The following is a 24,209-nucleotide window of genomic DNA, read 5'->3' as shown; positions in this document are numbered from 1 at the left end:
GCCAGGGGGTGAGAAGTAAATTTATCATGATCTGAATAAAGCTTCTTGTAATAGTCATGAAAAACTTTATAAATGTCAGGGTTTGACATCAACTTGCCAACTGATCTTTAATCTGTGAAATTCTACTTAAAGATAATCTGTGAGCGGGGGTTCTTGCAAATTTTCTTTAACTTTTGCTGGAGTCGCAACTTCCTAGCCAGCCATTCAATTTTAATAAGATGACCCCTGACAGTAGCCTTGTAAACTAACCAATCCAAGGCTGACAAGTCTTGGTCATTTACAACAAAATGCTCAGATATTACTTTGTACAGCACCATGGAATATGTTGGCGCTTTATAAATCAATAATAATAATATGGCAAATACTCTTCAGAAGGCTCTGGGAATAGAGGAAGTGATATCGGTAAAGGCAGCAAGAACAACATTATGGTCAGACCAGGGGCAGATCAAATGCCATGCATAGACTATGTGGGAAAGAATCGATGCACTTGCCTATATGAGATCAATGCACGAGTAGGTATCATGCACAGTGAATTCGTTAAGTCTTTGGTGGCTTTATTATGTTCCGCCACACATCTGCGAGTGAATGCGTAGCTATAAGAAGGTCACTGATTTTGAGTGGAATCGAGTTTGAGTTAGACCTGTTCACAACATTTCTCACAGCCACGTTAAAGTCCCCCGACCAAATAAGGGTATCAAAAGACAGTGACAGAAGCCTCAGATAATGGGGGATGCACATACAGATTAATAAAGCAAGTTTTCGGTCCTCAAGTATATTTTCGACTATTATAAATCTGCCACCTGATCAGCGTAATGTGCTCCCCTCAAAATAGAAAGCTGTTTTGGAGCATAACTGCTACAGCTGTTTTTTTTTTTAGCAGAAGAGGCAAGGAAGAATATGCTTTATGGGAGAATGGCTGCCTCCATATTCTCACTACAGTGGTCCTTTAAATCTGCTGTGGCAGTAATGCAACCAACCCCAATAACATAAAAAAACGAAATGGTATAACAAGAGACCAAGTGGTAAACTGGGCCTCGTACTTGACTTTAAGACAGGAAGAGAGGACCCCTTTAGGGGCAATTAGGGGGATAGCCAAGGGTGAAGCTTGGAGCTGAGCAAATGGCGAGGGAAGTATGCTAGATTGCTTGGGGGGTTCTCCATGTAGGAGCCTGGGGTGATCTGGCTTGAAGAGGGAACATCAGACCAGGCTCTTCAAGGGTGCAAGTATCTTGGTTGCCATGGGGTAAAGCAGGTGTAGCAGACATGTTGGGCTGAATACCCAACGTTTCTAGCGCGATCATCACTTCCTCCAGAGCTCAATATGTAAAAGACCTAGAGTTGTGCTGAAATGACAGGGAGCAGACTATAGCATTACTGCTATAGCTGTGCCAGGCTTCAGTGCTGCGCAATCTCACAGAAGGCGCCAAAAAACCCTGCTTCGCCTGGGAGGGCTGCAAGATTCCTGGCGGCAGCAAGGATCAGGTCCTTAGATTGCAGCTTCAGACTAACATCTCTAGGGAGCTTAGGGCTTCTGCGTTTAGCCAGAAAGCGATTTATTCTTACCATTCTTACGGAAGGGAGCTGGATGCACCTGAGGTGCTAGTGCAGCAAACAAATTGAGTGCTGTGGCTTTAAAGAGAACCTGTACTGAGTAAAAATATTTACAATAAACACATGAGGTAACTTCAAATGAACATTACATAGGTACCTTGCCATCAGTTCCTCTCAGAAACTCACCATTTTCTTCTGACAATTATCCCTTCCAGTTCTGACAATATTTTGTCAGATCTGAAATATATCAGTTGCTGTCAGTAAAATATCAGTTGCTGTCAGTTATAGCTGAGAGGAAAATTGATGTACCAGGTAATGTCTATGTTTCCCTATGGCTCAAGTGGGCGATGTTACAGTTTAACTTTGTGCTGACCAGAAAGCTGTTATGGGTAATGGCCATTTTCAAAATGGAAGACGGAAAATTCCCTTGATCACAGTGAACAAACAGGATGTGGGACAGGAGAAAGACACTTAGGAGTAGACTACATGGAAGATAAGTATGACTCGTGTATGCTTATTTTGACTTTTAATTTTCAGTTCATTTTTACTTGCCCGACTACTGTGGTTCTCTAAATCCACCAACTTAAATTGTAGCAAGTCAGTTTTGACAGATTGATCATCTATGAGGGATTTGTCCCAATTCAGTATGGTAACAATGGAATGAGTCTGTCCCTCCAAGTCATGTGTTTCACAATCCATGGATCTGCTTTGTAAATTCTGAGACTACTACTTTAAGTTCTGCTTGGAACAGCCTCTAGACCAGTGATGGTTAACCTTGGCACTCCAGCTGTGCCAAAACTACAAATCCCATCATGCCTCTGCCTCCCTGAGTTATGCTTAGAGCTGTCAGAGTAATGCAATGCCTCATGGGACTTGTAGTTCCACCACAGCTGGAGTGCCAAAGTTAGCCATCACTGCTCTAGATCAAGGGTCCCCATACTTTTTGGGTGAAGGGCCAGGTCCTCATACTTCAGACTGCTGGGGGGCCTGAGTAAACAAGAAAAAAATAACATTGAGCCTAGGTATTGTAGACAGCACCTATTAAGATATGCAGCCCTCATGCCTCCTATCCATTTAACCAGAGCAGATGTTATCCTCCCAACTCAGCAAGTACAGATATTATGCCATCAACACAGTATGTGCAGGTAGTATGCACTCCACTATAGCATGTGCAAGTAGTATGCCCTCCAACGTAGCACGTGCAGCTATTATACCACCAATACAGTGCAGATATTGTGACCCTAACATAGCAAGTCATATGTGAGCAATAATGCCATAATTGCTGGCTTCTGGGTTGTGCTGCAGGCTTTTGCAGGCCACTGAGCGCAGTGGCCTGCAGCACAACCCAGAAGCCAGCAAATGACTGCTCTCTGGCTTCCATGTGGAAGGTTGGTGCCAGAACTGCTATTCTATATGCAGGCCACCAATATTTAAAGATGCGGCAGACCCCATCTATAAGTAATACATTTTGTGCGTGGGGGACCGGTAAAAAAAAAAAAAAGCCTCAGGGGGCCACATTCGGCCCACGGGCCTTAGTTTGAGGACCACTGCTCTAGATATTAACAAACATGTCCTTAGACAACCTGTGGTGACCTGGAGCCTAGAAACTGCCGTGATCTGCTGTTCTGGAGTGGAGGGAGAGCTGCTTACCCTCTGATGCTGTGGAGCAAACCGCCATCTTGGGCAAGCATGTGCTGGGCCTTCCAGGCAGTAGGGGGGAATCCAGTGCTAAAGGCAGCTGTGACTCAACCTCCCTGGTGGTACGCAGTTTCAGATGCTGCGTCCGCGGGAGGAATTTTTTTTAAAAATAAAATTTAAATTTAACTGCTTAACCACCCTGGCGTTCTGATAAGATCGCCAGGGAGGCTGCGGGAGGGTTTTTTTTAAATTAAAAAAAAACTATTTCATGCAGCCAACTGAAAGTTGGCTGCATGAAAGCCCACTAGATGGCGCTCCGGAGGCGTTCTTCCGATCGCCTCCGGCGCCCAGAATAAACAAGGAAGGCCGCAATGAGCGGCCTTCCTTGTTTTGCTTACACCGTCGCCATAGCGACGAGCGGAGTGACATCATGGACGTCAGCCGACGTCCTGACGTCAGCCGCCTCCGATCCAGCCCTTAGCGCTGGCCGGAACTTTTTGTTCCGGCTGCGCAGGGCTCAGGCGGCTGGGGGGACCCTCTTTCGCCGCTGCTCGCGGCGAATCGCCGCAGAGCGGCGGCGATCGGGCAGCACACGCGGCTGGCAAAGTGCCGGCTGCGTGTGCTGCACTTTATTTGGGGCAAATCGGCCCAGCAGGGCCTGAGCGGCAGGCACTGTTGCTAATGTATACCTATGAGATCACTGTTACTGCATCGTTTGTGATAACATGCTGCATGCCACGCTTTGGGGGCAATAACAATGTGCTTCTCATTCTGTTGAATGGGAATCAACGCAAAGCACAGCAAAACCGTGATTTTCATTTGGAGTGTGAATTAGCCCTAGCTGCTGACCATAATTGTTCAGAGATTTGATAGCCACGACTTCTCCCTCTCAGGCAAAACTTATTGATATGTTAGGAGAATTATCCACTCATCACTACTGCTGAGAAACTGGCCACATACAATTCACAGCAGCAGTAATTTTACAATGTTATACGGCAACAACAAAACATACGGTATTTGGAATCTGTTTATAATAGCATTTCTATAAAATGCAGTAATAAAAATGGATAGTGAACTTTGGCTTCATATATACTTAAAGTGAGCTCATGGAGTGAGCATCTGGTCTGGTTTGTAAATTGTGCTCATCTCTTTGCTTCCATTAGAATACTGTCATTAGACTGATGCTCAATTTTGTCACCAAGATCACATGATTGGAGATTGTGATAACTTGCCAATGGGAGCAGCTTAGTTAAAAAACAACACCATATTTGCCACCTCAGGCAGGTTTAGAAGCGCTTGTGTACACAGTTCTGTTCTGCAGAGTCTCCCATTTAAATCATAACTAAAAGTGAGAGTGATATTGGTTGGGACTGCCAAATTTATTTCCTTATAAGCAATACTAGTTTGCCTGGCTATCCTGCTGATCCTCTGCCTCTTAATACTTTTAGCCATAGACCCTGAACAAGCATATGCAGATCAGGTGTTTGACATTGTCAGATCTGACCGTATTAGCTGCTTGCTTGTTTCTGTTATTCAGACACTACTGCAGCCAACTAGATCAGCATGGCTGGCAGGCAACAGGAATTGTTTAGTTAACTACTGAGGTGTTTTTTTCCCCCTTATGGACCAGAGCAATTTTCACATTTCAGCATGCCTCCCTTTCTTTCGCCAATAACATTATCACTACTTATAACAAAATTATCTATATCTTGTTTTTCGCCACTAATTAGGCTTTCTTCAGGCAATATATTTTGCTAAGAATTACCAAATTTATTGTATTTACATAGCACCGACATACTACACAGCACTGTTCAGAGTATATTGACTTGTCACTAACTATCCCTCAGAGGAGCTCACAATCTAACCCCTACCATCGTCATGTCTGTGTATGTATCGTGTAGTGCATGTATCATAGTCTAGGGCTGATTTAGGGGGAAGCCTATTACCTTATCGGTTTCTTTTTGGGAATGTGGGAGGAACCTGGAAGAAACCCACACAGACACGGGAACATAAAAACTCCTTGCAGATGCTGACATGGCTGGGATTCAAACCAGGGACCCAGCGCTGCAAGGCGAGAGCACTAACCACTACGCCACCGTGCTTCCCTAAATGCATTTTAACATTAAGAAAAAAAAATTGAAAAAATTATTTCTCAGTAAATAAAACCTGCTACAGTGGATAAAAGCCACACATTTGCCTATTTGTCCCAATTATTACAAAAAGTTTAATTTATGTCCCTAGTATAATGTATGGCAACAATATATTATTTGGAAATCAGTAGTTTTTGGAAAAGTACTTCTCCAGCTTTGCATTCGTCACTAATTACAAGCTCTTACAGTGGGATTCAAAAGTTTCCTTCTGTAGCTTTCCCCTAAACCATGATGGTGAACAATCTTTGTCTTCAGGTCATTTGAGAGTTGTTTTGAGACCCCAGTGTTGCTAATCTTCAGAGAAAATTAAGAGGTAAACTTACAATTGACCCCCTTAAATACTTTCTCATAATTGGATTCACCTGTGTATGTAGGTCAGGGGTCACTGAGCCAAGCCAATTTGAGTTCCAATACGTTCTAAAGGTTTTGGAATCAATAAAATGACAACAGTGCCCACATTTATGCACCTGCCTAATTTTGTTTAAACAATTATTACACACTTTCTGTAAATCCAATAAACGTAATTTCACTTCTCAAATATCAATGTGTGTCTCCTATAGGATATATTTAACTGACTGTTTTTATCGTAACAACCAATGATTTATACAGGAAAATGACGATTAACAAGGTTGCCCAAACTTTCGCATCCCACTGTACTTGCAACACAATAATATGACATATTAAAAAAAGTTCAGTCCCTAAGGAAACAATTTATGTATATTTTCCGGTCTTTTCTTATACACAAATGTTTAATTTTGGTTACTATGAAAAAGTAGGGAAGGTAAGGGATTAATTTTAATGGGGAATTTAAGTATTTTTATTAAATGTAATGTGCTAGGCTGTAATTTACTACTTGGCCACTAGATTTCACCCCCAGTTTATTCCTCTTGTATACTGAACAGTACACAGAAAGTAAAGAGTGTATGTTTTACTTTAACTTTTATCAATGACCACCAGCATCTCACTGATGCCAGTGATCACACGTACTAAGATCAGTGAATGGGAACAGTGGTCCCATTCACTGATCTGTGTACTAACGTGCAGCGACCAGAACTTGTGGCAATAGCAGCAGGAGACAAGCATCTATGTCCCTGGGACTTCAGATTACATTTTCCAGGGCGTAGATATACTGCATGCTGTGCAGTAAGTCGTTAAAGGGGAAATGAAGTAAGAGGTATACGGAGGCTGCCATATTTCTTTCCTTTTAATAAATACCAGTTGCCTGGCAGCCCTGCTGGTCTATTTCTCTGCAGTAGTATCTGAATAACACCAGAAACAAGCATTCAGCTAGTCTTGTCAGATCTGACTTTAAAGTCTGAAACACCTGATCTGCTGCATGCTTCAGGGGCTATGGCTAATAGTATTAGAGGCAGAGGACCAGCAGGGCTGCCAGCCAACTGGTATTGCTTAAAAGGAAATAAACATGGCAGCCTCCATATACCTCTCTCTTCAAATAAATATGGCAGCTTGAACATTATTCTCATTACAGTTGTCCTTTAATTGTTAGGTGTTCATGTGGTCAGCTCAGCCCTTGCATAATTTGGTACTGCAGTTTAAATGCACACGCGGAGTCTGCAGAAGCTCGTCAGCAAATTGAAGGCAATTTATAAGGCAGGCACTGCTTGATAGCAAGATCATACCCATTCAGTATTTTTTGTACGTTTGTGGGAGGAGGTTTTGTGGGAAATCTTAGTTATATGAGCAGTTGTGGTCCCCCTGGATGATGAGAGCAGTTTTGGGGGGCTGTCTGACTTCTGCCACCCCTTTAGGTGTAGCTTGCAGAGCACATTTCTGGGTGGAGTAAATGCCTGGGACCCTGCCTGTATTTGCACACCTGTAGGTTTGTAATTTTGTATTTTAGAAATCTGACAGCTAAATTTGCTTCCAAGTCACATGGTAGGACCCCTTTTGACTCAGAGGGACCTCATCATGGTGAAAGGGTCTAGTACGGAAAGCCTTTGCATGCAAACCATTTTGGAAGCAAACATTTTCCACCCCCTTTTGGAAGTGAACTTCCTCCACCATCAGTGCAACTCGATATAAATTTTCATGCAAGTAGCTTCTATCATTACTAGAGTTTCACCTATTATGTGTAGTTGAGAGTCTACCTTTAATTTTGAGGTGTACACACTGTGCCTTCAATTTGCAGACTAATTATAAGGCATAATTGCTGCTTAGAAGTGAGCTCTTCCCTATTCAGTGTTTTTGGTTGTCTCAGTATTATTATTTAGTATTTATATAGCGCCAACATATTATGCAGCGCTGTAGTGTGTGTGTGTGTGTGTGTGTGTGTGTGTGTGTGTGTGTGTGTGTGTGTGTGTGTGTGTGTGTGTGTGTGTGTGTGTGTGTGTGTGTGTGTGTGTGTGTGTGTGTGTGTGTGTGTGTGTGTGTGTGTGTGTGTGTGTGTGTGTGTGTGTGTGTGTGTGTGTGTGTGTGTGTGTGTGTGTGTGTGTGTGTGTGTGTGTGTGTGTATTTATTGTCTTGTCACTAACTGTCCCTCAAGGGAGCTCACAATCTAATCCCTACCATTGCCATATGTCTATATTATGTATTGTAAGTACTGTAGTCTAGGGCCAATTTTTAGGGGGAGCCAATTGATTTATCCGTATGTTTTTGGAATGTGGGAGGAAACCGGAGTGCCCGGAGGAAACCCACGCAGACACGGAGAGAACATACAAACTCTTTGCAGATAGTGCCCTGGCTAGGATTCGAACCAGGGACCCAGCGCTGCAAGGCAAGAGAGCTAACCACTACGCCACCGTGCTGTTGAACGCTGTCTCATACATGTGCTTGTCTGCACTATGTACTCTCCATAATAAAAAGGAAAATTCATTCTATATTGGTGGTAGAGCTCAAGCAATTTTGTTGGTTCAAGATTGCACAGGGAAGATGGACTACCCTGCAACACTCTGGTGCTCACACCGCTTACTTTCTCCGTGTGTAGCCTGCAGGACTTCTGCATATTTTTGCTGTCCCATACACAGAGCTGCTGACCACCGCCCCATACACACAGCTGCTGACCACCGCCCCATACACACAGCTGCTGACCACCGCCCCATACACACAGCTGCTGACCACCGCCCCATACACACAGCTGCTGACCACCGCCCCATACACACAGCTGCTGACCACCGCCCCATACACACAGCTGCTGACCACCGCCCCATACACACAGCTGCTGACCACCGCCCCATACACACAAATATACAGTACCACCCAACCACAGTCTGACACACATACTAACCTCAGCATACGCATAGGGATAAACATGAATTGTTTATTCTTACTTTGGAAGGGAAAATAAGTTAGCATAAATCCTACGGTGAGAAGCGAAGGCATTTCCTTTTTCAGAACTAAATGACAGTCAAAATAACACTATTTTTATCTCCGGGAGGAGCACTTTGGAGTCACGTCTTTTAATGTGTGTGGACCTAAGATCACACACAGAGCTTATTCAGCAGAGGGAAGTTTAAAACACTTGCCTCAAAGTGAAAGAATGGAAGGATTTGATTAGAAAAATAGTAACCTATTCTTAATGGAGGAAGAGTTTGTCTACAGTCAGCCAATAAAAAAAAAACAAAAAAAGAAAAAAAAGAAGATTATCATTTCTCCAGCAGACTTACAACAACTGATTTTTAAGTTTGCATATCACTTGAGAAGATTCGAGATAAGCTCCAAAAAAACCCCATAAACGAATATGAAACCAGTCCTCTAGGCGGTGGCAAACAAAAAGTCCATTTAAAAGAAGCAGACCAGGCAAATATGATGTGTTTAAAAGAGCATTAGAGCTCAGTAAGACAAAATGAAATCAGTTTTCCTACACTAAATTAACGTTAGTTTCAGCTCTTACAAAAAGAGACATGACTCTTGCTTAACATTAACCGCTCTCTCTCTTCTTCATGATAACTGGAAGTAAAACGGACCCAAGACTAGAGAACGTGAGGAGGTAGGGGGAGGGACTTCAAACTCTGAAGGGTCTCCATATACATTTCAGAATACTGCATCAAAAATCGTGCTGTTTGGATGAATCAATGGATGGTTACACTGGTCTCTAAAACCCAAGATTTCTTTTTTGCATTCAGTGTAAAGAGTGCTGGTAAGAAACAAGTCCCAGCTACACACAAAAAAAAAAAAAATTGTAATAAGGTTTTCAAATCAAGGGGGAAGAAGACAGGTGCATAATGGGAAAATTATTCAGAAACGAGGCAAGTAGAATAAGATAAGTAAATTAAAGACACGGCATACAATCCAGATTGTGCAAAAGTTCACACTGTAACACAAGGTTCTGGCTCTCTCCAAAAACCCCCAAAGATCTTAGTCTGTAGGTGATCCCATAACATGCCACACTGATCCTTTATCCTGGAGGGACAACAAGTCACAGGCAAAAAGCCAGTCCATAATAGTCTGTTAACACAGCTACGGTTCCTTTTGTACATTACTTCCCAGGAAGCAGCTCATCTAAAAAACAATCGCTCATCCCCTTTTCGTTTTTTTCGTGGCTGCACAACATCATCGTCAGAATCTGAACTCTCTTCATAAGTTTCTTTGGATGGATCTTTAGGGAATTTCTTGTCGTAGTAGATATTAACAAGCAGTTTCTCAAAGTACTCCTCCAGTTTGATTCCAGCGCTGGCCACTTCAGAATCGGGCTGCAAGAAACAAATAAAAACTCGATTATTACAGTTGTCAGGGTTCCCGAAATGCCACTGGGATCAGTTCACTCATGGAGTAAAAAAAAAATGCTATTGGTCTGAATTGGGACAGCAACACTTAAAGGGAACCTGAACTGAGTAAAATTATTTAAAATAAACACTTTGTGTACCTGCAAATTAATATTACACACTTACCTCACCAACCATCTTTTCCTCTCAGAAGCCCGCCATTTTCTTCTAACAATGATCCTTTTTAGTTCTGACCAAATTTTGTCATAACTGAAATATGGCAGTTGCTGTCAGTTATAAACATTACCTTGCACATCAGTTATCATTTCAGCTATGTTTCCCTATGGCTCAAGCGGGCGATGTTAAAGTTTAACAGTTTGCTGACCTGAAAATTGCCATTTTAAAATGGAGGATGAAGAATTCCATTGATCACAGTGGACAAACAGAATGCAGGAGAGGAGAAAGTGTAGTCTACCCTGGAGGCAAGTATGACCTGTGTATTCTTATTTTGACTTTAATTTTCAGTTCAGGTTTTCTTTAACTCTATAGGGGGCAAAATACAACTTGCAAGCTCATTTATAAAGAGAACCTCTGAAGTGACAAAAAAAGTACCCCTCACCCATTGCTTTCCACTTAATATAAAACTCCAAATATTATATACAGTAGATCAAAAAGAAATAGAATTGGCAGGGACCCCAGTTCACTGAATTCATTAAAATTTGACAACCCTGCTTAACCACTTCACCACTGAGGGGTTTTACCCCCTGAGCACCAGAGCAATTTTCACCTTTCAGCGCTCCTTCCATTCATTCGTCTATAACTTTATCATTACTTATTGCAATTAAATGAACTATATCTTGTTTTTTCCGCCACCAATTAGGCTTTCTTTAGGTGGGACATTATGCCAAGAATTATTTTTTTCTAAATGTGTTTTAATGGGAAAATAGGAAAAATGTGGGGAAAAAAATATTTTTCAGTTTTCGGCCATTATAGTTTTTAAATAATGCACGCTACTGTAATTAAAACCCATGAAACGTATTTGCCCTTTTGCCCCGGTTATAAAACCATTTAAATTATGTCCCTATCACAATGTTTGGCGCCAATATTTTATTTGGAAATAAAGGTGCATTTTTTTCATTTTTGCGTCCATCCCTAATTACAAGCCCATAGTTTATAAAGTAACAGTGTTATACCCTCTTGACATAAATATTTAAAAAGTTCAGTCCCTAAGGTAACTATTTATGTTTTTTTTTTATATGTAAATTTTTTAATTTTTTGTAATTACAAAAAAAAAAAATGGGGAGTGTGGGAGGTAATGAGTTAATTTTATATGTAAAAGTCATTTATTTGTATGTGAAAAATGTGTAGGGTGTAGTTTACTATTTGGCCACAAGATGGCCACAGCAACTTTTTGTTTTAATGCGACCTCAAAGCTTCCTTCCGGAAGCTTGGAGGAAGTATAAGGAGGCTGGACACGTGAGTTTTTTCTCACAATGATCGCGCTGCCCATAGGAGAGCAGCTGATCATTGCGGGGCTTAGATCAACGAACGGGAATGGATTTTACCGTTCATTGATCTCTGGGCGAGCGGGCGGCGGCGTGTTTACTAGCGGCGGGCGGCGTGTTTACGAGCGGGAGCGCGGGCAGTGTCGGGAACGCGGAAAGTACGTGTTTCTCCGTCCCTGGTTGTTAAAGGATGGAAAAAGGGGCGGAGAAATACGTACGCGCGGGGGTAAAGTGGTTAAAGAGGAGCGGTCAGCCATTATATCTATATAAAAAAAAAAAAAAAAAAAAACATACGTAGATAAATACTTGCTCTACTGCCATAACATATGTATTGCACTGCCCACATTTTGATTTTAGTGATTCTTCTATAGTAAAGAAAAAATCCTTCTTAGGATTTTCCATCTTGACTGCCTTGAAACCAATCCTGACATTTCCTCCCTTACTCTGTCTTTATTTGCATTGGCTGCCCTCTTCCCAATCTTAATACACTCCCACCCAGCTCCTCAATAGAAAGTGCATTGTCATTAAGTGACTGACCAATATTTCTCATGCTGAGAAGCTGCAATCAGAGCGGAACAGATGAGTGGGAGAGTAAAACAGGAGGGAAGGAGGCTTCAGCCAATCAGGCTGCATTAGTTAAGTCTGAGGCGAGAAGAAAAAAAGAAAACCCAGCATGCCCTGCAACTTCCTTTGTGCGGCAGATGCACCATATAAGAGCAAGGGAAACTGGGGAATAATCTTATGGACAAGAAAAGTAATGGTGCCCATACATGGTACAGTAAAACATTCGATTTTCTTGTTTATTCGACCAAAATATTTGAATCGAATGAACATTGAAAAAAATGTTTTCGATCGGACATGTTGGAAAAATCTTTTTTCGCTGTAACGGAATAATCAAAATAAATCTAATCGAAAAAAAAAAAGTGGAAATAAAAATCATTCTTGCCCATACATGGTACAATTTTTAAACTTTTGGATTGCCTGGTTAGCATCATTATTACTTGTTTACCAAATAAAAAAAGTAAAGAATTGATTTTTGATTTTATGCCTGACAGCTACGCTTTAAATCCCTGGTAACTCAGCTTCAAGGTTGGCATAACATACCATTAGGCGTAGTGGGACGGGCCATGTTGGTGAAACCGGTAAGCTTTGGGAGACACTTTTACCCTACGCAAGTCTTACACCCGCTCTTGAGGCATAAAGATGTGAGTAACCTCTATAAAGCCATCACCACAGAAGCAGGCAATTTGCACATATGTGGTTTTAATGCGATTCTTCATGCAAACATTTTTTGTTTACGTTTTTCTACAAGGAGATCCAGAAAGTCCGTCCTATTAACCACTTAACCACTGAGGGGTTTTACCCCCTGACCACCAGAGCAATTTTCACCTTTCAGCGCTTCTTCCATTCATTCGTCTATAACTTTATCATTACTTATCACAATGAAATGAACTATATCTTGGTTTTTTTTGCCACCAATTAGGCTTTCTTTAGGTGGGACATTATGCCAAGAATTATTTTATTCTAAATGTGTTTTAATGGGAAAATAGGAAAAAATGTGGGGAAAAAAATATTTCAGTTTTTGGCCTTTATAGTTTTTAAATAATGCATGCTACTGTAATTAAAACCCATGAAATGTATTTGCCCTTTTGTCCCAGTTATAAAACCGTTTAAATTATGTCCCTATCACAATGTTTGGTGCCAATATTTTAATTGGAAATAAAGGTGCATTTTTTCAGTTTTGCGTCCATCCCTAATTACAAGCCCATAGTTTATAAAGTAACAGTGTTATACCCTCTTGACATAAATATTTAAAAAGTTCAGTCCCTAAGGTAACTATTTATGTATTTTTTTTTAATTGTAATTTTTTTTTTTAATTACAAAAAAATAAAAAATTGGGGAGTGTGGGAGGTAAGGAGTTAATTTTTTTGTGTAAAACTAATTTATTTGTATGTGAAAAATGCTTTAGGGTGTAGTTTTACTATTTGGCCACAAGATGGCAACAGTAACTTTTTGTTTAATGCGACCTGTAAGCGTCCTTACGGACACTTGCAGGAAGTACTAGGAGGCTGGGAACTTTTTTTTTTCACAATGATCGCGCTGCTTATTGGAGAAGCAGCGGATCATTGCGGGGCCTAGATCAACGAACGGGAATGGATTTTCCCGTTCATTGATCTCCGGGCGAGCGGCCGGCGGCGTGTTTACGAGCGGGAGTGCGCGCTAGAGCGAGCGGGAGCACGGGCAGCGGCGGGAGCGTGGAAAGTACGCATTTCTCCGTCCCTGGTGGTAAAAGGATGGAAAAAGGGACGGAGAAATGCGTACGCCAATGTGAAAACACACACAAAAAAGCACATGCGGAAAACAAATTGTGTCGTCCTAAAAATAGTAACACTGCTGTCAGTTTTTTGTTTTTTTTTCTGGATGCATATTTCACATCTAATGGACACAGGCACATAGGAATTCATTGGTTTGCGAATTTGTGTAAAAAAAAAAAAAAAAAAAAAAAAAAAAAAGCAAACGACCCTAAAATATGGTTTACTGTACAGAGATTCAGTGGCATGTAGGAAGGAAAGAAGGTACTTTACTATTCCTCAATTAGAAAAACGTATCATAGAAGGTAATAATTGTATAAGGAAAGTGACGGTTAGTGGGAGCTGGTGGGAGTCATATGCTTATAATCTACCAAGATAAATACTCAATAAAGCCCCTAGATCAGTGTATGTGGATTACTGTCCGAAATGTACATACCAAAGAGCAGATATGGCCAATTGTATTTTGACATGCCCAGTCATTTTGACATAGGGTGATGAGATTGTGAACAGGTTAGGCAAAAAAACAACTGTCGAAAGAACCTTTTCTTCTCTTTAACTCTCTGGAAGATGCAGAAATGGCTGGTAAAGTTTTTCTAGCAGTGAGCAGTATAATATGCACTAACAGATGGTCATACACTACCCCTCTGTTCTTATAGGACCTGAAAGAGGAACTGACATGACATGCTGCTAGACAAACTGGAAACTTGTTTTAATAAAGTAAAAGGCGCATAGATTTTTTTTTTTTTCAACGGATGGAAAGCTTTTCTCTTGTGCACAATGACGACAAGGTTTGCACGCTCTGATGACTCATATGCACATCCTGGTACACCAAGTAACAACTCAAAGGCAAACATCATCTGAACCTAGGAACACCCATCAGATCTACCTAGCTTGATTTGAAAGTCAATTTAGGAACTTTCTAGTGGAGAAAGATGAGTCACTGTGAGGAGGGTGGGAAGGGCAAGTTGGAGATTTTAGGTTGGGGTGGTATATTGGACTCTTGATAAAAGTACAAAGCTGGTGATAATGGATTTTTGTATATCTGCTTGGTTTATAATAAAACATAACATTTATGTAAAATAAAATGAAGGGGCCAGTGTAAGCAAGAGAGGGCGGAGATAGGCGTAAACAGGCCAGGTCAGAATGAAGAGCTCAGCCTCTTGCCAAAGTATCTTCAACAGCCTTCCGCTGTGGCCCCCCTGATGTGGCAGTGTTAGCCCCTGAGCTGATTGGATTTTTTTTTTTTTTTAAATCTTTTCCTGCATGTAAGTCCCCCGAGGCGGCTGCTATAATGTGAATTGTTCGGAGGTCTGCCGGCCCTCCACCATGTGGTCTGGAAAAAAAACGGCCCTCCGTGCCCGCGAAGTTGGACAGCACTGAACTAGATTGTCCGGACCAACAACAGCTGCAAGACCACACTGACCCTGCAGGTTTATAAGCCTTCAAGGGACATACCACTGTGGTTGATTGAAATTCTGAAATGTGGTTACAGGTATCCTTTACATCCTGTACTTCTATGGTAGGAAAGCCATTCTTTTTATAATGAGAGTGCATAATATGTCAACTTTGAATGATTGGGAAAATGGTGAATGCTACCTGCCCACTCCAATAACCAAAAAACTCAAACAAAATTCACAGCTTTTTGGTAGATATGTCTGCTTCTCTTATTCCCAATTTAGATATTAATATCACTGTTACGGAGTTATACTTGTAAAAATATCAATGATCTATAAAATGATAAGTTTGCCCGGAGTAATGAGATTACATTTTTGCTGCTGATGCAACACATTCAACTGGACTACCATTATGTTTGATTTACTCATTATGTGACTGCAATCTTCTTTCTGAAAGTGTGACATATACCTAGTAAATCCAGAAATTTTACACCATATATGTTGTGTTGTACTATATTCCTCTTTGAGCTTGCAAGGCAAGACAGAATGAGGTGATCTCACCTCATTGAATTCTGCACAGTTGCTGAAGATCAGACGGATGTCGCTCACAAATTCATCTGGTTGGGAATAGTGAGGAGAGCCATTCAGCTGCAGTTTCCTCTTTATATGTGACAAGTCCATTGGACGCTTTATAATCTTATAATAGTCTGGTACCTGGGAGAAAACATGATAAAAGCACTTTAAAAATATCATTACTCATTGACATCAATATAAAAGCTTGAAAAATTAATTTCTCAATGCTGATGAAACTACAAAAGTGAAAATTTCATACAATAACTTGTGTCCACTATTTTCAGTAGAAATGGTCAATGAGATACAGATATTTCTGGCTTGCATGCACATTGAATGCATCTTTGAATTGGTCCAATCAAAAACAGCAGGACGTGCATGGGATTAGCCTAGCCTGCATTAACCCTTTACAGTCCATTTTCTCGATAGCCCACTTCCAGCACCTAAGAGGGTCTCAACCTTGAATGGTGCCAGCTGGTGCGCTGTAGTTCTACACTCTTGCATGCACGCCAGCATAACATTACATAGTGCAACTTAGTACAGAAGAGGATCACTTTGATCCACATAGGTGGATGCCATGCCGAACTAGCCCAATCGCGCCCACGTAATATATAAAATGGCGGAAATAGGGGCGGCAGCAATCAAAGAGTTAGTCCGAGCCTGACACTTTAATATAAAGAGGCTGACACTGATGGAATTTATCCGGCAACAGCGCTCTTAGTGACGCCATGTTTTCCTATGTCAGACTTTGTCCAAAACTGGACCTATGCTGGAAAGTGCCAATGTCTGATATAGAGTGGAAAGGGTTATATTTGTATGCAAGCCAGAATTATTAGCATCTTAAACATTATTACCATCTCTCTCTACTTTTCACAATGATAATTTTCTTCAGCCAATGGTGATTTGTGGTGTTCGAATTCCTTATTTGAAAACCCAGATAATACTGTCCAAAGCAGTTCAACACCTTTACATTCAGAGAAAGTCATGGAGTTGTGTTCCATGTCGCACTTTAAGTGACTCCAATGCTACCTCCTTCCAGCTTAGAGTTTCCAAATAAGGACACCTGGATTTGACCACCACCAATAGGGATAACTCTGTAATAGTGTGTGCCTCCTCCACTCCACAATTGTGAGATTTCCCTTCAGTACACTGCATCTCTTACCGCCCATCTCCCACAATGGTGAGATTCTGCTGCAGTACATTTCATTTCTTACTCTCCCAAAATGTGAGATTTCCCTTAAGTACATCACATCTCCCCCTCTCCCACAATGGTGGGATTTTGTTCCAGAAACCTCCATATCCTACACACCGTAGAACAGTGAGACTCTTCTGCAAAAGTTTGTATTTCCTCCAGGGCATGGCCAAGGTTCTCCAGCACCAGATATTCCAAAGTGTGTCCCCACATTGTGCCTACCCCAGTATAGGTAGCCAGACGCACCTCCAGTATTAGGAAGTCCGCCCAAGTATAACTAGCCAGAAGTGCTCCCAGGATTAGGTAGCCCCCTCCCCAGTATAGCTAGCCAGATGTGCCTCCACTATACTCCACTGCCCAGTAAAGTTAGCCAGATGTGCCTCCAGTAGACCCCCCCACCCCAGTATAGCTAGCTAGATGTGCCCCTAGTATTAGGTAGCCCCGTTGCCCTCTATAGATGGCCAGATATGCCCCCCTTATTAGGTAGCCCCCTACCACCCAGTATAGCTAGCCAGATGTGCCCACAGAATTATGTAGCCCACCACCCCCAGCATAGATAGCCAGATGGGCTCCCAGTATTAGGTAGCCCTTCCCCCCCATAAGCAGATAAGACCTTTCTTGTAGCAGTTACTCATGTATCAGCGCTGCCAGGATCTCTCTTCAACCCTGTTACATCATCACATCTCTATGACTCCCTACAGCGGTGCACATAAAGAGATGCCACTAGAGAGGGTCAGAGGAGACGCTGCAACAGGCTGAATAGGGATCCCAACAGCCTTGACAGGTAACAGCTACAAGCAAGCTTTGCATTTGGCTGGTTGAGAGGTGGGGTAGGGTAAAGGTGCAAAGGTGCGCACTCACGGCGCCTCCTGAGCCTCTGCCTTGGTTTCTTCCCCTGCAGTAGACCATCTACTTCCCTCCTACAATGGTGAGATTTACCTGCAGTAGTTTGTATTTGTGTCACACCACTAAATGAGGGATACAAAAATGCCAGTATCAATTTACTGTTACAGACAATGCCCTGCCTTCCTTGCAGATTGTACTCCAGTCTTTCAGCACTGCTGATCCATCCTTGCAGCAGCTCCATGCAGGCAAGAAGTCTTACCAGTAAGAAGTACATAGCAAGGAAATGAACAGCGCTACTTAAAAACAGGCAAGTGCCTACCTGCAAAAGAGTGCAAGCCCCACTTGTGGGATATAATACACACCGAGCATACACATGTTCTGTCTACCACTGGAGTTTGGAGTTTGTAGTTCCTGGGGGGCTCAGCGCATCTCTGATGGAGGCCATTCGGAGGCGGCCTGGTGTTGCGCTGATCCACCTTTTGCACAATTACCAGCAAGAAGGAAGAGCACTGGTGGGGATACAGGCACTCTACTCCATATACTTTGGTCCTGTCCAATTTTGGTTGAATATTAGCAAAGGATATAAAGGCTAGTTAAGGTTTAAATACACCTCCTCACCTTACTCTACAGACAACTCTGCTGCTATGCAGGCCTGGAAATTCCTCACAAAATATCCTAACAGCCAAGACAGAGTCAAACCTAGAGTCAACCCATTGGCTCACTAAGAATCATGCTACAACCCTTAGGCCTGGTGCACACCAGAGGAGTTTTTCTGAGCGTTTTGAGTTTTTAAATCTGCTGCTAATGTTATCCTATGTGTCTGTGCACACTGGAGCAATGAGGTTTTGTAAAAAAAAAAAAAAAAACCCATAGCATTACATTGGGAAGAGCTTTTGAAACCTCTAAAAGCTCTTCCCAATGTAATGCTATGGTTTTTTTTTTTTACAAAACCTCATTGCTCCAGTGTGCACAGACACATAGGATAACAGTAGCAAGGACTCAGTCTGGGCAGGAGGAGGGGGAGGTATTACAAGCCAGAGATTTCGAGATTTCAGAGGCAGAGGGGGTGAGGAGGGGGGGGGGGATTAGGTTTTTTTCTCAAGATGCAGATAAGCCTGCCTCTGTGTAATGTTTACAAACAACATGGCTGCTGTCGTATCACAGGAAGAAATAATCATATTCTATTAAAGCTGTTTGCAGCTAGATTTGCTGTGTAAACTATCTAAACTTTAGATAAGATCAGTGTTCTCCCCAGGCTCTTTTAGCCGGGTGCTCCACCCGGCTAGATTTGGTGACCACCCGGCTGTCATCGGCTCACTTCCTCCTCTCCTCCTATGCTGTAAGCACAGCTGCCCTGCATTTTCAACTCGCCCCACCCGGCTACTTTTTCATGCCACCCGGCTACTCTTTTATGTCACCCGGCTGGAAAAAAATTCTGGGGAGAACACTGAAGATATATAGACAAGTTACTTGTTGTAGTTAGTTTTTCATCTCGGATCCGCTTTAATGGAACCATTTTAGATGTTCAGATGATTTTAACAATTTCCTTAATGGTTCTTGATTAAATGGTGTCACTGTAGGACCTTGGAGTTGGAAGGATTTTGGAGATGATATGGTTATCTTGTATTCAGCTCTACCGCAAGCCTTTATTAAAGAAGTATGACTTGACCTAAGGTGCCTGTCTATTTGTAGCACTGATGGCTAACAAGTGTGTGTTTGCAATGTATTTTTGGTAGACTATTCTTTATTATTCTCCTTTATACCTTTTCTACATATGCATTCATACAGGCATCTTATGTACACATTTCTTTGCAGCAGATGTAGTAGATGATGCTATGTGGAAACCTATTCATCTTATGTATGCTTTCTATGACTGTATGTACTGTTCTACGTGGATCCTTTATATGGATTATTTTCTGTATGTTGATTACACTTATTTGCAAATAAAAGAGTATAAAAAAAAAAAAAAAAAAAAGAAATAAAAAAAAAAAAAAAGAAAAAGAAAGGAAGAACACTATTTCTAGCATGGAAGCTGCCAGCTGTAGCAGTCCAAAGGTTTAGGTATTCTCCACGTTTACCCTCTAAACACCCTTCCCTCAAAACAAGTAAATTCAAAATGTCCTCAAAAGAATAAAAGCAGACAGCACTCACAGTAAGGGGAACAGGATCTTGGAAGGCCAAACTCATCTCATTGCAGAAGAGGTAAAGGAGAATTCTCTCACATTTCTGAAAAACAAACAAGTGTTGATTAATACACAATATTGAGAATTACAGTGAAATTCACTTCTCTTATCCCATCACCTCTACAGTTTTCTTGCAAGATACTGTAAACAATGACACTAGTAAAAACTTTGCCAAGCAACTAAAACAATTAATTTCAACATAGGAACATTCACAGAATTTTTAGTTTTCTTATAGAACATTGGGATATGTCCAGCAAGCATTCCCTGAATGTTAATTCAGCAAAAATAAAGAAAGAAAACCGTTCAGTTCTGCTTCTGAGCAGTATTTCAGTCAGCTGGAAGATAGGGCCGATATGGTCTTGGAAACGCACCTTCTAGTGTGGTAAAATATGTGGTACACTCCCCTTGACTTGCTGTAAAGGCATTCTAGTGTGAATGTTACAGTGGACCTTAACTCAAGCACAGGACACATGGAAAACACAGATTAATTCACCCTGTATGTATTGAAAGTTTAGCCTGTCCCAATGCCTCCGCATCTGTGACTAGTGACAACTGTAATTTGATCTCTCAGCTGTATTGGCACAGGAATCTCAGCAGAACAGCTAATTTTTAAACAGGATGTTAACCCTAGGTGTGCTTCTATAAAATTGATTTCATTCAAAGAAAGAAGAATATGTGTGGCACATCTCACAACTGCACAGGCTGTCCTTGATGGCTGTTGCAGGCTAATAAAGGTGGACCCACTGCTTGCACTCTACACCTCTACGTCACTGGACGTGTGCTCCGCATAACCAGACGAGAAGAAAGTACTACAATTTTCAACAGAAGAACAAAGAAGCGTGCACCTTCCGTCCTATGATTTATTTCCACATTGTGACATATTGTGATGTATTGACACTGAGGTGCACAAAAAGTATTTTACAGAAACAAAGCCTGCTAGTGGCAGAGTGCAAGGGTATCTTACATGTCCTGGAACAAGTGGGTCACATCATTGGAGGTGGGTGGTGGGCATTAGGGTGGCTTGGCGACGGCCGTTTCGCGTCTCCTGACGCTTGGTCACGCTGCGTACCACTAACCTTAGTTAGTGGTTAGTGGTACGCAGCGTGACCAAGCGTCAGGAGACGCGAAACGGCCGTCGCCAAGCCACCCTAATGCCCACCACCCACCTCCAATGATGTGACCCACTTGTTCCAGGACATGTAAGATACCCTTGCACTCTGCCACTAGCAGGCTTTGTTTCTGTAAAATACTTTTTGTGCACCTCAGTGTCAATACATCACAATATGTCACAATGTGGAAATAAATCATAGGACGGAAGGTGCACGCTTCTTTGTTCTTCTGTTGAAAATTGTAGTGCTTCTATAAAAGCAGGAAGTAGACAGTGCATATTTATTGCAGGATTTCTAAAAACAAACAAAAAAATGTTTTTCTTTCCGCCAAGGTTATTATGCGGTTGCTTATCTTTCAGAGCAAAGAGGAAATTCCGAGTTCAGGTCTGCTTTAACCTCCCTGGTAGTATGATTATTTCCAGATTTGAAAGTTCTGAAAGCAGAGCAATTTTTTTTTAACATAAAAATCATACCGCTAGATAGATCTGCGGCAGCACTGCACATTACGCCCCCGATGGAGCCAGCTCGGGGTTACCTCTCTGAGCTGAAGATTTCCGTCCCGAGCCTGACTCGGGGTTACCGCCAAGGTTAAAGTAAGCCACAGACCAAATAATAGAAAGAAAGAATGGATATTATGGGGCTTCCTCCAGCCCCATAAGCACTTCCGAGTCCCTCCCCATCCTCCCACGGTCTGTTGTTCAGCCGCAATCAGCCCCGGTAACTGGTTCAGTCGAGTCAGTCAGGGTATTCTGCGCATGTGCAGAAAACCCTGACTGAACCAGTTACCAGGGCTGATTGCAGCTAAACTGCAGACCGCAGGAGGATGGCGAGGGACTCGGACGTGCTTATGGGGCTGGAGGAAGCCCTGGGTAGGTATCCATTATTTTTATTAGGTCTCTGGTATACTTTAAGCACCATTACTTAAAATTACCAAATGGTATTAAACTGGATTTGCAGGATAGTGTCTGCAATCCTGGAGGTCATTGTTATTTGATATACACATAACTGAAACCTGAAACTGAAACCTTCATGGAATCATAATACGTGATGTAACGTTTGTAACTTCACATGTGGTCGCAGCTAGCCGAAATTGCCCATACAAGATCAGGCTGTGTTTCAAAATAGATGCTGCAGTGTTTCTGCTGCATGTTTCACTCAATATCAGTCTATTAGTCAGCACTCTCTGGAGGCTAAGATTGTAAAATGAAACAAGAATTGTAATTGGTAGCACTCTTACTGCTATTTTCTTTGCAACTGTTTTGATCATGCAGCTATTCCAGCCATATAGGATACTGATACACATACACTCTGGAGAGTGAATTTGGAAAAGAAGATTTGCACATCAGCCAGATAAACCTTCCCAATAAATGCAAAGCAGTAATATTTCTGCTGAACCAACCAACCCATAAGCTCTAGCTGCCCCCAAACAAGTGACCTACGAAATAAGAGTTGCAGAATGCAGTCTTTTATGTCAGATCTCAAGAGAATAAGGGGAGTTATTGCAACAAAACCATCTTCAACCCTGAGAAAGCAAAGCATTTTTCCCTATCATTCCCACAAGCAGTACTGCCCACTGCAGCCATAGAGAGCAGACTACTGCAAAGGATCATGGGAATTCAGCAACTTTTCAAACCAAATAGGTGACCAGTTTTTTTCACGGTATAACCCGCACCACAACAGTTACTAACATTATTACAGATTGTTCACATAATGTAAAGTGATTACCTGGAATTCAAGCATCTTTATTGTGTAAAGGAGTATTTTTTCAATTTACATCTAAGCAAAACACATCAGATCGTGTGTGTTACTGCTAGATGTTGCCACTGAATGATTCTACAAAGCAGATTGTCAGTGAGGCAAGCAGTGGCAACTCTAGGAGGTATGAACCTGTCTGTGCCTTGGAACATTGATATAAACATTAGAAGGCCAGATCACATCTCTTCCGGGGACTCTTACCCTCTGGTCTATAGGAGCCATGAGCGTAGCACCACTCAGCTTCCTCTTCTCTGCCAGGGCTGGGTCATCACAGTCATATTCCACTTCTGGTTTGGAAAGATCTCGGCAGAAAGTGCAGATCCATTCACCGCTGTAAGACATAAAACCATGGAACAACCAAATATAGGCACTTCAGAAGTTCTTTATAACAGTTTCTCAAAGGCAACTAACTGCCAAAATGATCACCAGAATTGAGTTTGGTTTACTCTAGCTCTTCATTTTACCACAGCAAACAGACATGCAGAAAGGGCCCATGCTCTCTTATGTGCCCATTTACATTTACATTGCAGTCTGGAACAGACAAACCCAACCGGTGCGACTTTTCAGACAGTGGACTGCATTACCATTTTTCGAATGGATGACATGCATTTAGTGCATGTTTTGTGGAAATCCACAAAGGTAGTTAATCAGCTCTGCTGAGACACTAACTCACCTGTGCATGATTGTGGTTTCCTGCAAAACATGTAATGTTGGTGTGCTTTGAGGACAGGGTTGGGGAACTATGCTGTAGAGCAGGGGTCAGGAACCTTTTTGTCTGACAGAGCCATAAACGACGCATTTTAAAATGTAATTCCGTGAGAGCCATACAATATATTTCAAACTGGGACAGTAAGGCTCACACCCCTGTTGCCATGGTGATGTGTGTACAGTTGATCCACCAGGCAGCAGAAGTGTCAGACACGTCTTCAGTTTCTCTTGGGTTTCAGCAACATCAGCAATTTCCCTGAGAGCCAGACAGGAGAAATACCGACTAACAGCTTGTACAATTAGCTAGCTCGACTTGGGAGTTGATTCACTTTGTAGGACAAGATCCGCGCACTTTGATTGGCCCAATAGGCTGCCTGTCACTTGACAGGCAGCCTATTGGGCCAAAGTGCAGGGATCTCGTCCTACAAAGTCACTGGACCTGACAGGGTCCAGAGTGGAACAATTGGAGCAGCTGTTCCTTTTGGGGGAGCGTGAGTAAGTTAGTAGTGCATGCTACAGCAGTAGCGTGCCTACTTCAAAATTTTATTTGCACTGCCACACTAAGCTGCGCTGCTTGAGCAGTGTAGCTTAGTGAATCAATCCCTACTGATTTGTATGTGAGCCAGATGTAGCCA

General features: G+C 42.0%; 1 protein-coding gene across 3 annotated transcripts in view; it reads right to left on the bottom strand.

Annotated features, from left to right (window-relative positions):
* Positions 1-8,602: 8,602 nt before the first annotated feature.
* LOC137564039 (transcription intermediary factor 1-alpha-like) overlaps positions 8,603-24,209 on the bottom strand; it is a 149,462-nt gene continuing 133,855 nt past the window's right edge. For all 3 annotated transcript variants that reach the window (XM_068277335.1, XM_068277334.1, XM_068277336.1), the window contains 4 exons: positions 23,068-23,197; positions 19,971-20,045; positions 15,773-15,925; positions 8,603-9,988 (listed from right to left, as the gene is read on the bottom strand). In XM_068277335.1, the coding sequence (XP_068133436.1) occupies positions 9,794-9,988; positions 15,773-15,925; positions 19,971-20,045; positions 23,068-23,197 (553 nt within the window). In that variant the 3' untranslated portion in view covers positions 8,603-9,793. The remainder of the gene's footprint in view (positions 9,989-15,772; positions 15,926-19,970; positions 20,046-23,067; positions 23,198-24,209) is intronic.

The sequence above is a fragment of the Hyperolius riggenbachi genome, chromosome 3, assembly GCF_040937935.1.
Source record: "Hyperolius riggenbachi isolate aHypRig1 chromosome 3, aHypRig1.pri, whole genome shotgun sequence".
Lineage (NCBI taxonomy): Eukaryota > Metazoa > Chordata > Amphibia > Anura > Hyperoliidae > Hyperolius > Hyperolius riggenbachi.
This window is presented reverse-complemented; position numbering and strand designations above follow the sequence as displayed.